This window comes from Euprymna scolopes, chromosome 43 (assembly GCF_053919585.1).
Source record: "Euprymna scolopes isolate OS-2025 chromosome 43, ASM5391958v1, whole genome shotgun sequence".
In the NCBI taxonomy this organism is placed as follows: domain Eukaryota; kingdom Metazoa; phylum Mollusca; class Cephalopoda; order Sepiida; family Sepiolidae; genus Euprymna; species Euprymna scolopes.
Genome location: NC_136524.1, coordinates 7165381 through 7182181, shown reverse-complemented (window position 1 = coordinate 7182181; position 16801 = coordinate 7165381). Strand labels below are relative to the sequence as shown.

At 34.1% G+C, this 16801-nt stretch overlaps 1 protein-coding gene across 2 annotated transcripts in view; it reads right to left on the bottom strand.

Annotated features, from left to right (window-relative positions):
- LOC145268445 (neuralized-like protein 4) overlaps positions 1-16801 on the bottom strand; it is a 164551-nt gene that overhangs the window by 129150 nt on the left and 18600 nt on the right. For both annotated transcript variants that reach the window (XM_080124008.1, XM_080124009.1), the window contains exon 2: positions 2191-2545. In XM_080124008.1, coding sequence (XP_079980134.1) covers positions 2191-2545 — 355 coding nt within the window. The remainder of the gene's footprint in view (positions 1-2190; positions 2546-16801) is intronic.

Below are 16801 nucleotides of genomic sequence, written 5' to 3'. Positions count from 1 at the left end.
GTAAGACACTCTATCAAAACCCCCAATACTAATGATTACTACAATACTATCTCATTGATTACTGTACACGCAATAACCCTTATCCCTGAGTGGCCTTCGGACCTTGATAAGTGGTGAACCCCATGTAAAAAAGAAGCGAGAGGGTACACCAAAAAATATACCCTAAAACTTCATTTTATTGTAGGGAGGAAAAAAAAAGGATTTTTTTTAGGAAATTCCTTTTCTGTGGATGTTCTTTTATGGTTAAACCATTCTTTAATATTCTACCCAAGCAATGCTGTAACATGGGTTCTACTAGCTTATAATATGTGAAAAAAAAAAAAAAATTAAATGATCATAATTTTCACTATGAAGTGTTATGTAGTTGCATATAATTTTTTTTTTGTTACATAGGCATCACCACTTATCAAGGCCAAGAGGCCACTCGAGGATAAGGGTTAAAGAGTGTACAATAGAAATTGGACAATATAGTAATCGTTAGTAATGGAAATTCGGTAAATTTGTTAACAAGTGGATATAGATTAAATGATATAGATTAAAACTGTATTTCTACATGTATTTTATTGGATGAAAAATGACAATATAAAAACTCCTAGTAAAGTATGTAAAAAACTGAAAGTAGTTCCATTCCAACACTCATTTACCAATATTTGCATACATAAAAAATAATATGAAGTTCAAAATGTAAACCATAATATTTTCCAAATTGATTGACAGTTATGAAAGGTAAGTCTTTTTAATTATTTTTTGCTTAGAAATCGAGCAATAGAAATAGAATTGTGCAGAATCTATAATTTATGCAAATTATTTGGAAAATCTTATTATTCATTGTAAAACAGTCCTGCTATTAGATTTTAGTTTCAGGTTCATAAAATACATTACAATTTAACTGAGTTCCCCAACCATTTTTTGATATTGCAATGGATTTGTGTATTTATTTCAGATTACTTGGAAATTGTTAATTTCTAGAAATCCTTGCACACAAATACACTTATATGGCAAATTTTATTGCTTAATCTTGTTTTAATAAAGATATAACATTAAAAAAAAAAAAAAAATAGCATACAAAATGTGACAAAACGCACATGGTCTTAAAGAGGAAAATATCCAATTGTACAAGTCATATCTTTCTGATTTTTAGTCGGATTAAAAATTTTTTTTTTTAAAGATTCTTTCTTAAATCATCAATCGATTTCTATGTATGTCACTAAATAGATATTTTAAGTAATTTCAATGTTTTCACGTGTATTGCTACGTTCAGCATGGACATACAATCAAAGCCACGTTTTCTACACACATTTCCCTATGCTGTTCAGATTTAATCTTCCTCTGAGCTCAGATTTAAAGACTCACATTGCACTGTATTACCTTGTATCATTCTGATATCATATTTTTCCATTTTAAATCATCACAGAAACCGTTCTTGAAATTAAGGACATAATTTGATTAAGGTTTGTTTAGAGTAATAGTAGTAGTAGTAGTAGTAATCGTCATCGATTTAATGTTCATTTTCCATAGTGGTACATGTCGGACTGCTTTAAAAAATTGACTTCTCAACTCATTAGGTTTTTATTCATCTCTCTTTCTCCCGAGTTTATTTTTATCACTTCCACCCATGTTTCCCTTGCGCTCCTTCTATGAGCTGAACTGGCTACCTCAAATGTTCTATATTTACTTACCCAAAAGCATTACAGGATTTTGATTCTAGAAAATATCTCAAATTTAAGGTTTTGGTATCTAATGATTATGGATTAAATTCAATACAAATTTGAAATATTTGAACTTTTAAATGGGTAGCTGTGCCCGCATTATGATCGTAAGCCCTTTAAAATACTTCAATTTGAGAAATATTTATTATTTGATGTTTAATATTGTTAAGATTGCACAAAATTCTGAATTTTAACAAAAGGTTTACGCTTTTTTTTTTTTATACATAAAACTAAATTAAATATAGCATACATTTGGATGCTTTACAACTAGTCCTGTTCAAAAATTCATTATGATCAAGTTATTTATATATATATATATATATATATATATATATATATGCATAAATATACATAACTTTATGACGATATATACATATATATATATTACACATTTAATTCCACATTGTTCAATACAATTATTCTAGAACCATACAATAAGAATACAGAACAAAAAAGCACATAGAAAAAAGATAATACTCACCATTCTCCCGTATGCTGTCATCGATAATTGTCACCTGTGCACACTTGCCATACATGTCAACAACTGCATAGACACGGGCTGGCACACCTGTGGCAGCAGGACCATGGTCCACACCATTCACAACGAAATGCAGCGAACCACTCGCTGTCCGTTTAACACCTACGCGGTCCCCTTCAGACAGCCGATCAAGATCACAGTCATAGTCCTCGTTGACAGCATGACCGTCACGGAGCACTGTACCACCTGACATTACCCATGTGCCCTCACGGAATGACGAAGCACTGACAGGGAAAGTCAGTGTGGCTGGGTCGCATGTTGTTACGCCAATCTCAATTGAGCCACTCCACGAAAAGACCTGAAAAGCAAACCAAAGCAAAGGTGATATACACACACACACATACACAAAAAAAAACAAAAAAACAAACATACATTTATTTTTTTTCATTCTTCACTAGCATGGTGTTGCCTGGTTGGACATGAAGTTCAGTTTTGACACAGTTGCTATACTAAGGATATTGAGCACTTTCATTTGATCTCCACAAAAAAAGAACAACCTCCCCACTAGATATTTTGGCAGAAGGGATACGAAGAGATCCCCCCCCCTTCAAATAACAATCAAAAACAACTTTTCTTTCAATCAAAGCAGCAGCTGTGGCAACTGAGTTCAAACCTGAAACACAAAAGAGGAAAAGAAGGGAAAAAAGTTGACGTGTTAGCTATCATGGCCATAACTTATGACGTCATGATGCTGAAAAATAACATTTTTAAACATACTTTCAGTTTGCTACGTGTGTGCGACTGGTAATGCGAAAAGTAACCGTTCTTGCAAAAAATGGTCCAGTTGACCACCACAGAATTAATCTTTTTTTCTAATTTTCACATATTATACATCTGAAGGACCGGTCTTTCAGATGGTACTGGCTTAAAATATATAATAGACTAGCATGTATACCTGACATTGCCTGGGTGGACATGAAGTTCAGTTTGGACATAGAGGTATACTAAGGATATTAAACAACCTCAAAAAAAGATCCGAAGAAGTAGGTGACAACTTCCCCTCCCCCCAAATAAATCAATCAAAACGACTTTTCTTTCAATCAAAATAGCAGTGAATGCTTGTGCGACTGCAAAAAAAATAAAATAAAAAATAGCCATGGTAGACAGGCTGGAACCTGAAACATGAAAGAAGGAAAAAAGGTTACTGGCAAACGCTTTTACCCACTAGACCACCATAATTTATGACGTCATGACCGTTCAAAATAATGTATTTTAAACATACATACAGTTATCTACATGTGCATGACTTGTGAAAATAACCTAATTTCTGTGTATTACATTGCAAATCTATGCATCAATATGGGAGGGGAGACTATTTTCAAATATCACCCTAAGGGGGAAATGGAGCAACGGACTTATATTAAGTAGATTTTGATAAGTCCCTCGTACTTTTTTTTTTTTTTTAAATGGAGAGTAGATAATGCACTGTGGATGTGTTATCGGCAGCTCCAATAACTCTCGCTTCTCCTTATTTGACCTTCAACCCTCATTCTAAGGAGTTACTTTTCTGATAAAGGGTGAACAATAGCCTGAGAGGCTGGAAATTTGTTTCTATGGAGGTAAACGTTTCATCTGGTCTGACGTTATCCGCCTGATAGTCAGGGACCCCAACCTTGGATTAACCACTAAGGAGGCTGTCCTATCAGCAGGTGCAAAGTACTGGGGATGCTGTATTGTCATTTGGTGAATGGATTCTGGACCATGCAGTAGTCTCTGGTGGGGCCTCTCGATGCCATACTAGTGGGTAATTGTTACGGCTTTACCTTATGTGCTTCAAAAAAAAAAAAAAAAAAAATTTCTGTCTTTTTCTCTTACTTTCCCTCTCTATCCTGCTCTAACCAAGTCTGTTGACCTGTTCCACAAATCCCAAAACCTCAACATGAAATATCTCCAGAAAAAATACATGAATAAACCTAGAACCCCATCCTCCAACGTAGACCCCTACTACCAGGTCTCCTTCTCCAACATCAGGGGTCTACGTTCCAACCTTCGAAAGGTTGAAACCCAATTGTAGGAGACGAAACCGGACATATTATTCCTAAGCGAAACTGGCATAAGGCTGACCACTTTCCTAGATGAGTTCATACTCTAACTTAACATCTAAATCTGACCCCCAAGATTGCCATGGGCATGGATTATGTGCCTACATTAAAGATGGCTTTCCATGTGGTAGGGATATCTCCAGAGAAGACCTTAATTTACCTTATATGTGCTTCTGGGTTGCACTAGCTTACACCACTGCATTTATATTTGCCCTTTATCACCCCCACAACAGCGGAGTTACTATCTTTAAGAGTATATCTGAGAAAATTGACGACATGCTGTTTGCTCAACCCTCGGCTGACATTCACATCTGTTGTGACTTCAATGTCCACAATGTGGAATGGCTAACCCACTCAAACAAGACAGATCATGGGAGAGGTCCTGTCATGATTTCTCCATTGCCCATGACCTCACTCAGATTGTTCATGAACCCACCCGTGTGCCTGATACTACCGGTCAGCATGCAATCCTTCTAGACGTTTTTCTCAGAACTTCCCCTGAGCTGTGTTCATATTCCGCTCTATCCTGTTTGGGATCTTCCGACCACTTGGTTGTATCAGTTAAGATAAAAATGAAATGTAATAAGTCTTCAGACGTACCTTTCCACCATACAGTATTTCGATACTCTATGGCTTACTGGGATAGCTTCTGTTCATTTATATCTGATCTACCTCTGCATTCCCACTTACAAAAGGATGTCTCTTCTATAGTATCAGACCTGACCGAATGGTTAATTGTAGATATACACCGATTCGTACCATCGAAAAATTCCAACAAAAACTGAACAGCCAGCCAGGGTTCTCTCCAGAATGTGCTACTGCCATTACGCACAGAAATCACTTTTTCCATAGCTACCAACGTAATAGATGTACTAAGACTAAAGCTGCTTTCGGGACTGCCAGCAACCACTGTAAAAGAGTAATAAAAAATGCAAGAGAGCTATATGCTTAGCCCATTAAATCCAAAGTAGCTGAGCAACGGTTGGTTCCCACCAGTTTTGGCAAATAGCAAATAGGATCCTGAACAGAAGCGTTCATCAATGGACCAGAGGTCATCTCGTCAGCATCAGACAAAGCTAAACTATTTGCAAAGAATTTTGCAGCTAATTCTACCCTATGCGACCAAGGCCATCAACTTCCCAAATTTCCTCCTATAACAGACAACATGCTATGCAACATACAAATATCTGTGCGTGATGACACCAAGCTAATCAAGAACCTTGATTTCAGTAACGCAACTGGCCTTGACAGCTTCCAATTATAGTGTTAAAAAAGCTTCAACCAGAACTTGCCCCCACACTTACAAAATTGTTTAAGCATTATTTTAAGAAGAATTGCTTCTCAACACCCTGGAAAACTCATCAGTATGGCCTGTATTTAAGAATTCAGGTGATAAGTCATCTCCCTCTCAGTACAAACCAATAAGTTTCCTGTGTGACATGAGTAAGTTGCTGGAATCTATATTAAATAAGTGGTCAACCACCTCAGCAGAAACAATCTTCTTAGTGACATGCAACATGGTTTCCGTTCTGCTAGATCTATAGCAGATGTGCTAACAGTTATATCTCATAGTATTAGTGAATCTCTTGACAAAGGTTTCCTTTCTAGAGCAATTGCTCTTGACATATCAAAGGCCTTCGATAAGGTATGGCATAAAGGCTTACTTCACAAGATTTCCAGCTACGGTATAACTGGAAATATTTTCTCAATTATTAAATCATTTCTCTCTGATAGGGTCATAAGAATAGTGGTTGATGGGCAGAAATCCGAAGCCCACAGTATTAATGCTGGTGTCCCTCAGGGGTCCATTCTGGGCTCTACTCTCTTCCTGATCTACATCAATGATCTCCAAAAACACATACTTAAATCATTCGTTGACATCTATGCTGATGACACGATCATCTATGGCAACACATCAAATCTAAATGACAAAATTTTCTCTGATTCTCTCTTCTCTGATCTTGAGCACATGGTACAATGGGGGAAAAGGTGGCTGGTTACTTTTAATGCATCTAAAACCAATCTTCTATCTTTACATCATCAACGTTCTGATCCACATTTGGCATCAATTGAGATGGATGGCTCCCGTCTTGGGGAGGCTCCATGTTTTGACAAGCTTCTGGGACTGATCTTTACTCCTGATCTAAAATAGAACATGTATATGAAATCTGTTGCCAAGGTCGCTGGAAAAATGCTGGGATCCTTCTACCACTCCAGTAGATATCTCACTGCTGATGCAATTCTCTATCTATATAAAAGCCAAGTACATCCAAGGATGGAGTACTGCTGCCACATCTGGGCGGGAGCTGCTAAAAACAGATTATCCTGCTTTGACAGAGTACAAAATAGACTTTGTAGCTTAGTGGGGGATGCTCTTTTCTCTTCCCTGCAACCTTTCTCCCACAGAAGAGACGTTGTGAGCCTGTTTTTGTTTTATCGTTACTTCCATAGCAAGTGCTCGTCTGAGCTCCAATCTCTGATCCCCCCCTCGCCAATCTTTCACGAGAAACATTTGTCTACCTGAAACCACTGTAAATAATTTTCCCCACTCTTTATCTGTGCCGAAATCAAAGCATAGATTCCATGAACAAAGCTTCTTTCTTAGAAGTGCAAGCCTGTAGAACTCTCTTCCATTTGCCTGTTTCCCACCTGACTACAACTTGGATGTCTTCAAGTTCAGCATAAACAAATTCCTGATAAACTGCTCCCTTAAGTAAGATACTTTATCAAATCTCCATTACTAACGATTAATACCATATTATCCCATAGATTACTGTACACGCAATAACCCTTATGCCCGAGTGGTCTCCGGGCCTTGGTAAGTGGTGACTATTATGTAAAAAAAAAAAAAAAAAGAATGCAAAGAGACCTGATTCTAGCATACAAAAATCATCAATGGCAACTTAAAAATCTATCATCAGAAGACACACACAAAAAAAGATGTACCATCATTGCTTTCATCTTAAAATAAGAAAAACAGCATTTCCCAACCCTTGTTTCTTTTCTCTAGCACAACCTGCCAGAGGAGGCTGTGATTATTCCTAAACTATCAAGATATAAAGTTACCTTGAACAAACATTCAGACAGTATATACATACAATATCTGCAGTCTTTTTATATAGATTGCTTATAATCCATCAGCATTAGTCTAACATCCATTTTACATGCTTGTATATATATATATATATATATATATATATATATATATATATATATATATATATATATATATATGACTTTCTTTTTTTTTTTTTAACTATAAATTGCTCTAAACAAGGCAGAAAGCTAGTTGATATAAGGAACTAACAAGAACAAAAGATAATCATTGCAAAGACAGGAAATGCTTATTTGGCTTAGTTTAAATTTAGTCGTGAAAAAAATCAAAACTATAGGTAAGAGAAAAACAGTGAGCAGGAAGTGAATTCCACAAACCTGCAGTCCTTGAAAAGAAGCTACTGGAATAGGAACTTGTATTACAATGAGATATGAAAACAGTGAATTGATGAAGACCCATGACTGAAATGAGCTGGTACAAAAGAAGCAGGGAATAGATGAGACAATTCTGAAGAACAGATACCGTAAGTCGTATTTATAGAAAAGACTGAGAATAGCAATATCACATATGTGGGAAATAAGTTGCAGAAAAGAAGAAGGTGGCGAACCAATCAAATTACAGATATGTTTCTGCACCTTATGAAGAACCCTCAAATAAAACAGAGATTCACCATCCCAAATATAACAACAATACTCCATACATGGTCTGATAGTAGATTTGTAGAGATAGAGAATAGCTTTAGGTATGAGAAAGTGTAGAGTGATAGGGTACTGACTATGAGAAGCAGTAAGAGCAATGGATCTAATATATAAGATGAGAAAGAAAGACCAAAAATTTTCAGACTCAATTTTTCCTCAGGAGTAAAACCATCCATGAAAATCTCAGGAAGAAAAGATGCACCAGTGATTGACTGTGTACATTTTGCTATATTTTCTACAATATTATTTATGATGTAAAGTTGTTTTTCCTTCCTCTCCAGTAAGACATAAACAATACTATAAACACAAGTGGCACACATAATTCAGCATTCTGCCTGAGTACCTGATAAAGGTTTCCAGAAATTGTCAGTCAGTTTCATTCAATTTATAATTTCATACATTGATTCTGATCGAACTGACTCTTCTAAACAAGTCATACTTAGGAGGTAAGAGTGTATTTTACTTAATTAAAAACAATCTACTAACACTAACCTCCCATCATTCACCGGGAATTTTACTTCATTGGATCCACTTGTTTGTTTTTTTTATTGCATTTTCACCCTATATAAGGCACAGTGCTACTTTGATGTAGGTGGTTACTATCTGGGACATAATTTGCAGGGATATTATGTAGGGATTTGAGCAGCAAGATGTCTGTTTACATTACACTTGAACTTCTGCATGTCAGTACAGTCAGGGAAGCAGGGACCTAGAATGGAATTCCAAAGTATAGCAATCCAAAGGAAGAAACTATTAGAGTAGAAGGCTTTCTGGCATCTGGGGGATCTTTACTATATAAGGGTGGAATTTAGCTGCATGTCGAGTTTGTCGGGTGTATTTACGTCAAGGGGATACAAAGGCTTGAAGTTCGGTGGAGCAATTACCATTAAAAAATTACCATTAAAAAATTACCATTAAAAAATTACCATTAAAACACTAGTAAAACAACATTTCATCGATTAAAACTTATCTGACAGTGCAGGACCTATTAGGTTAGCAATTCTCTTTTGAACCTTGTCTAAGAGTGAGAGACTAGTACCAGATGCACCAGCCAAAATGTGGCGACACAAAAAGCTGTCATTGTTTCATTTACTCACTGCATTACTCATTAATTATAACTTTGCTGCTCCCTTTGACTTTGATTCTTATTTTCCCGACAATTTGATTGTCTCTTCAGAAACTTTTCAGAATACTGATTTATATTCGCTAAATGTTTACAAAATCCACTTGCAAAAAAAAAAAAAAAAAAAAAAAAAAACGTAGCATCTTCCCATACTTCATTCAATAAATACGATTAAATATTGCATATTCTATTAATGAGTATAATTCCACATTTACATTTCTTTATACATATTTACTACAGATAGTGATATATTGCACTTAAGATCAATTTTGTAAAACATTACATCTGTAGGATGTTCTTTTTAGAGGCGGCAAACTTTAAACTAAAATAAAATCACAGAAAAATATTTTTATTATACAAATATGTGGTTTATTCCCAAAATCAATTTCTAACATTTATAATTTAAATACAAGTTCAAGCAAAAAGACCATATGGCTAGCAAGTATATGGCGTAATCTAGAGATTGAATTTTTTTTTTTTTTTTTTTTTTTTTACTCATGTTCACCCCTTACAAAGCATATCACCACTTGAACGCAAGGGGCTACTATTTGGGGCCATGTCTAGGAAAGATTAACAAGATATTTGTCTATGTTACATTTAAACTTCTGCATATCAGTACACCCAGGAAGGGAATTCCAAAGCCTAGCTGTTCAAGGGAAGAAACTATTAGTATAGAAAGCTTTCTGCCATTTAGGGACACAGTGTACACATTAAATTAGGCTGTATTTCAGCAATAACGCATCAAATTTTGTTTTTCAAGTGGTCTATTGTGTTTAGTTTATCAGCATAAACATGGGACTTTACATATCCCCTAAAATATAATCCAATGGGGTTAAATTGTATAAACGAGATAGCCAGTTGACAGGTTCATTTCATGAAATTATTCGTTCATCAAATGTTTCTCTCAGTAATTTGATCATATCATTCGAAAACGCTGATCGAATGTTAGTCTCTTAATGATGAATTGCCAAACCAAGGTGAACTCAAAATAACCAATAATTGCCAAATCTGCAATTAAAGAAAACGGAGCTGTCAATTTGAAGTTCACCTCCTTTAAAAAAACACCCTGTATATGTAATAATGTTCTGCATCAATAAACCAATCACATCAAAAACGTTCCCTTATTCTTTGTTACATTCTCATAAAACAAAATTCCATGTTGTTAGATGAAGGTAATCTTCCCATTCATACCATTTCCTTTATTGTAATTCCTACCACCATACTGATAGTTACAGAGGTCCCGCTCTTTTTAAGAACATATTATTACATTTGCAACATTCATTTTTCTAACTAAATCATTAATATAACAATACACATGGTCGATAAAACGCTTTGGATAATCACAGATTTCAAGGGGTTTCCGCTAAAATAGTCATTTTTTTAAAAACCAAATCACTTTGTCTTCAAAATACAACCGTTTTGTTCGGAAATGAATATACTTTCAAATGAATTAGTAAATAATAATGTACATTATAATGTATTTTAAGAGTTTTAAGCAAATAAAGTGATAAAAATGTGAACATCATAAAACAACATTTTCGGTAAGATTTTGTAATGACCGCCCCTTGATTTGTAAACGTGCACATCGTGTTTCTGTTAAGAATTTTTCTTATGAAATTTGGAAATTAGCCAGAAGAGATGTCATTTTTAATAGTTTTGAGTGTCTGAAATTCATTTGACCACTTGTTTTTTGTTGTTAAAAAAAAAAAGATTTCAAAATGATGAGTATGGAAAATTTTGAAAAAAATTTTCTTCAGACACTTACTATTAAATAAAGCAATCTTTATACTATGTTTATTCATTAAAAAGATAATTGGACAGTGTTTTCTTTAGTGATACGTAGCAATTTAAAAACATGATATCCGAAAAAATCGTTCAGCAGCAGCGATAGCATGGTGCAAACAGACGTTTTGTTTTTGTTGTTCATATTTATTCTAGATTGATTTTTTTTTAAATTGAAAATTTGGTTATAAAAAAATGTCTTACATGTTTAGTTAGAGCTATTTTGTTATCAACCATATAAATATTTTAAAACATTGGGTAGTAGTCAAATTTTTAAAATATTTGAACAAGCGAAGATGTGAAATACGATTGTTTTGGTTCACGTGTACAAGCGGTACACACTTCTAATTTTTGTCCCTTAAAAAATATTTTCAGTGCATTATTATCGAATGGAAACTAATCTACCCGATTATTAAAAAAAAAAAAAAAATTAAATATTTGTAGGAGGTGCTCAGTTAAAAAATAAAAATTGTAGAAAAAGACATGAAATACATGAAAAATACATGAAAAAAAAACAAAAAAAACTCACTTAATCCTATGTCTAACCCTAGGTACAAGTGGTAAGCCACCTAACCTTAACGATAATGCTAAGTACAGAGCTCCTCACTAAACAAACTTCCCCCGTAAGCTCATATAAGCGTAAAAAACACTTAAAGAAAAGTGCACATGATTAATCTTCCATAAAAAAAATAAATTGGTCAACTGTCCTAAAATGCTAGGATGGTCTTGAAATGGTGAATTATTTTACATTTATCTGACACCAGTCCCACTCTAAATTCTATAATTGTCTAAAATTGTTGGGTTTTTTTCTATCAAGTCTTCAGGATATTCACACATAATTTTCCTCAGCCCCATCATTAACCCAAAGTCAGAGTGGCAACCTCCCCACGTTCTCATAATTGCACAAAGACCCTCTTAAAACTACACATAATCACCTTTTAGAAAAAAGGCCCAGGATTTATCTATCATAGGAAAAAGGGGGAGGGGTAACTGCCCTAAAACGCTCGAATGATTCAAAATGGGAAATCATTTTACATTAAATTCTAAAATAATTTTTGTTTATCTTTTATTAAAGTTTTTCAAGTTGTTCACATGTAATTGTCTATAAAGGTAGAATCACATATTTTGGAGAGGTGGTCAGATAGGGAAGGGTAACAGAAGGTATTAATCTACAATAATACCAAAGAAATATTGCAATATATTAATTTTTAACCAGTCCTAAATTTCGATTTCAGTTTTTGGCACATAAAATGCATTACAATTCAACGTTGAGTTCTCAACTTCTTTTCTTTTAATGGATACATGGCATTTTTAAGCAATCGCAGCATATTTATGTCAGATTATTTGGAAACCATTCATTTCTACAGATTTTCAGTAGCATAACCAGATTCCTTGCACAAAAATATACTTATATGGTAAATTTCATTGCTTAGTCTTTTGTTTTAACAAAGATATAGCATCTTTACTGAAAAAGTAGTGTAAAAAATGTGACAAAATGCATATGGTCTTAAAGAGGGGAAAATATCCAAACACGCAGGGCATAAAAATAGTCATAATTTCCTTGAGTTTAATTGGATTTTAAAGATTTAAAAAGATTCTTTCTTAGCTTATCAAGCTCTTTCTATATATACCAATATTGAAATATTTTAAGCCAATTTTTTCATGTGTATTACTAATTAATACTTTACAATCTTATCTGACATTAATAAATGATTCTTCTGCTTACTGATTTCAAGTCGGAACTTTGTATCACACAATTTGTTTTCAACATCAATATGATCGTTATTATTAGTAGTGGCAGTACTTATACTACTTATTTTAGCACTGGACATTTCCTCTTCGTATAACTTGTATCATTAGTACTACTACTACTAGTAGTAGTAGTAGTATTAATAACAGGGGCCATATTAATGGTTAATTACAGGGTAATGGCCCATATTAATGACTAATTACAGAGTATTGACATCATTGTTATTACTGTAATTTTACCTTTAACATAGTTGCCAATATTTTAAAATTTGTTTAAATTTGCAAGCGGTGACAAGACAAACTAATCCACCTTATCATGTTTTTCATATTTTTGGCAGATCTTTCCAGTCATTAGTCTACCATGCCAATTTTCCACCATATCAAAAACAATTTCTCATTCTAGAATGAGTATACTATTATCGTTTTTTTTTTTTTTTATAGTATATTTTAGTTTAATAGATTAGGGTTTTATTAGTTTATTACAAAACAAAACGAACACTTCCTTAATATTACTATTGACCATAAGTCTGTGTCCAATCTATAAAAATAAAGACAATAAATTAATAAGATATTATTTTGCCCAGTCAATATTATCATTATTATTAATAATAATAATAATAATAATAATAATATTACTACTACTACTACTACTACTACTACTACTACCACCACCACCACCACCACTACTACAAGGTTCCTTAAATCAAATTCCAGATTTTTTCATATGGGTACTCTTATTGTTAGTACACACATGAAACTCTAAGCTCCTTCGAATAAATTGCTTCCGGCTGCAATGCATTTGTTGTACCATTCCAACAACTTCTGGAAAGCCCCATGGAAGCCCTCTTGTGTGAGCGTGTCAATTACCTTCATCACAGTCTCTTTCATCTCCTCAATTTTCTCATAATGAAAGCCCCTAAGGTTTTCCTTAAGCTTAGGTAATAACCAAAAGTCACAAGGAGCAAGGTCCAGACTATAGGGAGGGTGAGGAACTGTCTGGATGCCCATCTTGGTCATAACATCTTTCTTTCTGATCTTCTCTGAGCACCCTTGGAACAAACTTTGCGCAAATCTTTCGCATCTCCAGTTCCTTGCGAATAATTGTACGTACAGTTCACACACAGATATCAAACTGTGCATTTGTTGTCTCTATAGACATATGATGGTTCTTATCTATGAAATTCTTTATTTGGCCAATCAACTCTGATGTTCTGACTTCCTTACTCCTCCCACACCTCTCATCCCTCAGACTCCCTGCCTTCTTTGAATATCTTATGTCACTAAAAAACTGATGCTTGATTTACGCAAGATGGTCCAAAAGCAGTCTGAAGCATTCCATACATTTCTGTGGCATTTTTTTTCCAAGTTTAAAACAGAATTTTATTGCATATTGTTCTTCTAAAGTGTCCTCATCTCCAGATTGCAGTTTTGAAATTCACCAGCTGTGATGACAATCAGGCTTTAGTAGGGTGTATTCCAATTCCTGCTGTAGCTGTTCATTTGAACCTGTAATCATAAAATTTGGTCAGTCATCTCATAAGATGTATAGCAATAACATACTGTATTTTTAGGAGTCTACAACAATTTTAAATGCTTGTACAAAAAAGGTCTGGAAACTTATTAAAGGCACCCCATATTATTATTATTATTATTTGTTGTAGCAGTAGTAGTAGTAGTAGTAGTAGTAGTAGTAATGATAATGATATTCAACAGTTCAAGGTTGAGACATGGAATTTCTTAAATTAATCTAATTTCCAGACAATATCCGAACATAGGTCAACTTGTTGCCAATAAAATTGATTGATTGATATAATATTGAGCATGCATTTTTCTGTTATGTCATGTATTTGGAAAATTTAACTGGATGTCTAATTCAAGTAATTTTTGGTAGATATGATGTGGAATTAGCTCAAAATTGTTTATATAAATATAATATGAAGATAAAATATGAAATGATATGCTGTGGAGACAGGATATAATTGAATATATTTATATTGTTCGAATTATTCTCACCCATAAACATAATACATTTGTGGTGCTATCACAAGTAAAAAAAAAAAAAGAAATTTAATCCAAAGATTATTCAATGTATGCTTACTTTAATTGAATTGTGTACAGCATTCTTACATTAAAATATTCTTTCCATATTTCAGATGTGATATTTTCATGGCCCGTGGAAGTCACTCAGTGTGGTATTCTTGGTGACTTGGCACTAAACGTAGCCCAAGATCATAAAGATCACATGAGTTGATCCACACTCACATTGTTTAAAAATCTATCGAACTTTGATAAAAGGTTGGTTCTTTTGGAAACCCATAAACAAGATAAACTTGTGAAAAGCAATAACAATGATGATGATAATAATATAAAAAACATAAAAGTTATGTTCTAATTAGGGAGAAAAACAGTGAGGAATCTGACTGGTACTAAGTTTTTGTTTAGGGCTTTAAGTTTATTGCGAGTTTTGTCCCTAAGAGGAAGTTAAATTCGGAAAAGAATTCTTAGTTTTTTTGAACTTCTGTCTTTGATCAAGCGCTAAGTTCAGTCCTTTTTTCAGTCTGTCTGCCTCACTAACCTTAAGCTAAATGTATTAATGAAACCTTCCATTAATGACTGTTAAAGTTTTTGATTAACAACATCATAGCCATAAGTTTGTCTGTAGTTAAACAGATTTTTACAAATAAAAATCTAACGAATATGAAATTGGATTGGATTTTATAAAATTATTGACATGTATGATTGAGAGAGGATAACCAATTTGTTTCCACAAAGTGTAAAACACTGGAAATGTGTGAGAACTCATGTGTGAAGAACATATATTTTGATGATGAAGCTATGGAGGTTATCAAGAAGTTTAGTTACCTTGGTGATACCATCAAAGCAGGTGTTAGTGTAATTGCAAAAATTAGAAATGTCCAGAGTAAGATCAAGGAACGTTTGCTTAATAGCCAGCAGAGCTTTACCACTACCGAACAAAGGAAAAGTAAACAGACCAATGAGGGTTGAGGATATATGTTGTATGAAGAGAAATGACATGAGAATGATACATTGCATAATATGAGTCTTAAAGACAGGCTTAGATCTGATGACCTCAGAGGAAGATTAAATCTGGAGATTATAGGGAAATGTGTGCAGAAGTCAATGATGCAACCACGTTGAAAGAATGGATGAGAGTTCTTCGGTCAGTAGATGTAGAACAGTTGAGGTAGCAGGTTTAGTTCAGAGGGGAAGGCCATGGAAAACATGGAAACTTAAAGGCATCCAGTGCATACAAGCATATAAAATGAATGTTGAACGAAATGTGATGATAATCTAAAAACAAATCTTTGGTTTAACGTTTGTTTTACATGTCGGAATGCACAAGATGACTATAAGAAATAACTTCCAAAATAATCTACCTCTAGTCACGTTTTTATCCCTCTTTCTCTAGAATCTATCCTTATAACTTCCTCCTATGTTTTCTTTGAACTTACCCAGTTTAGTGGCCCGGTTACATTAAATGTTCTATATCTACTAACCCAACCAATCTAAGCAATTATTTCAATGTGACCAAACAAACAGTCTCTTGTTCTACACACATCTACGTATACTGCCCAGAATTAACTTTCCGCGCAGCAATCCCTGGAAGACCAAGCTGCAATGAAATACAAATAGCAGCCATAAAGGGAACAGTATCTATTCTTAAAAGAGCCCTCGGATATAAATTTAAATCATAACAGAATCAAGTGTTAGCTCCAGGAGGGAGACCCTTGATCTCTTGAAACTTACTGAAGTGAAATTTCATACACAATATGTATATGTACATTTTTATTCAGATTGGACCAATTATTTCCCTAGATGAGTTCATAATTAAAGGATATTCTAATTTAACATCCAAATTTGACCCCCAAGATTGGCATGAAATATGTGCTCACATTAGACGGCTTTCCATGTGGTAGAGACATCTCCAGTGAAGACTAATATGTCCTATATGTACTTTTGGGTCGCACTTGCTCAGAACACTGCATTTATATTTGTTCTCTATCGGCCCCACAACAGCAGAGTTACTATCTTTAAAAGCATATCTGAGAAAATTTACCACATCTTGTTTGCTCATCCTTCGGCT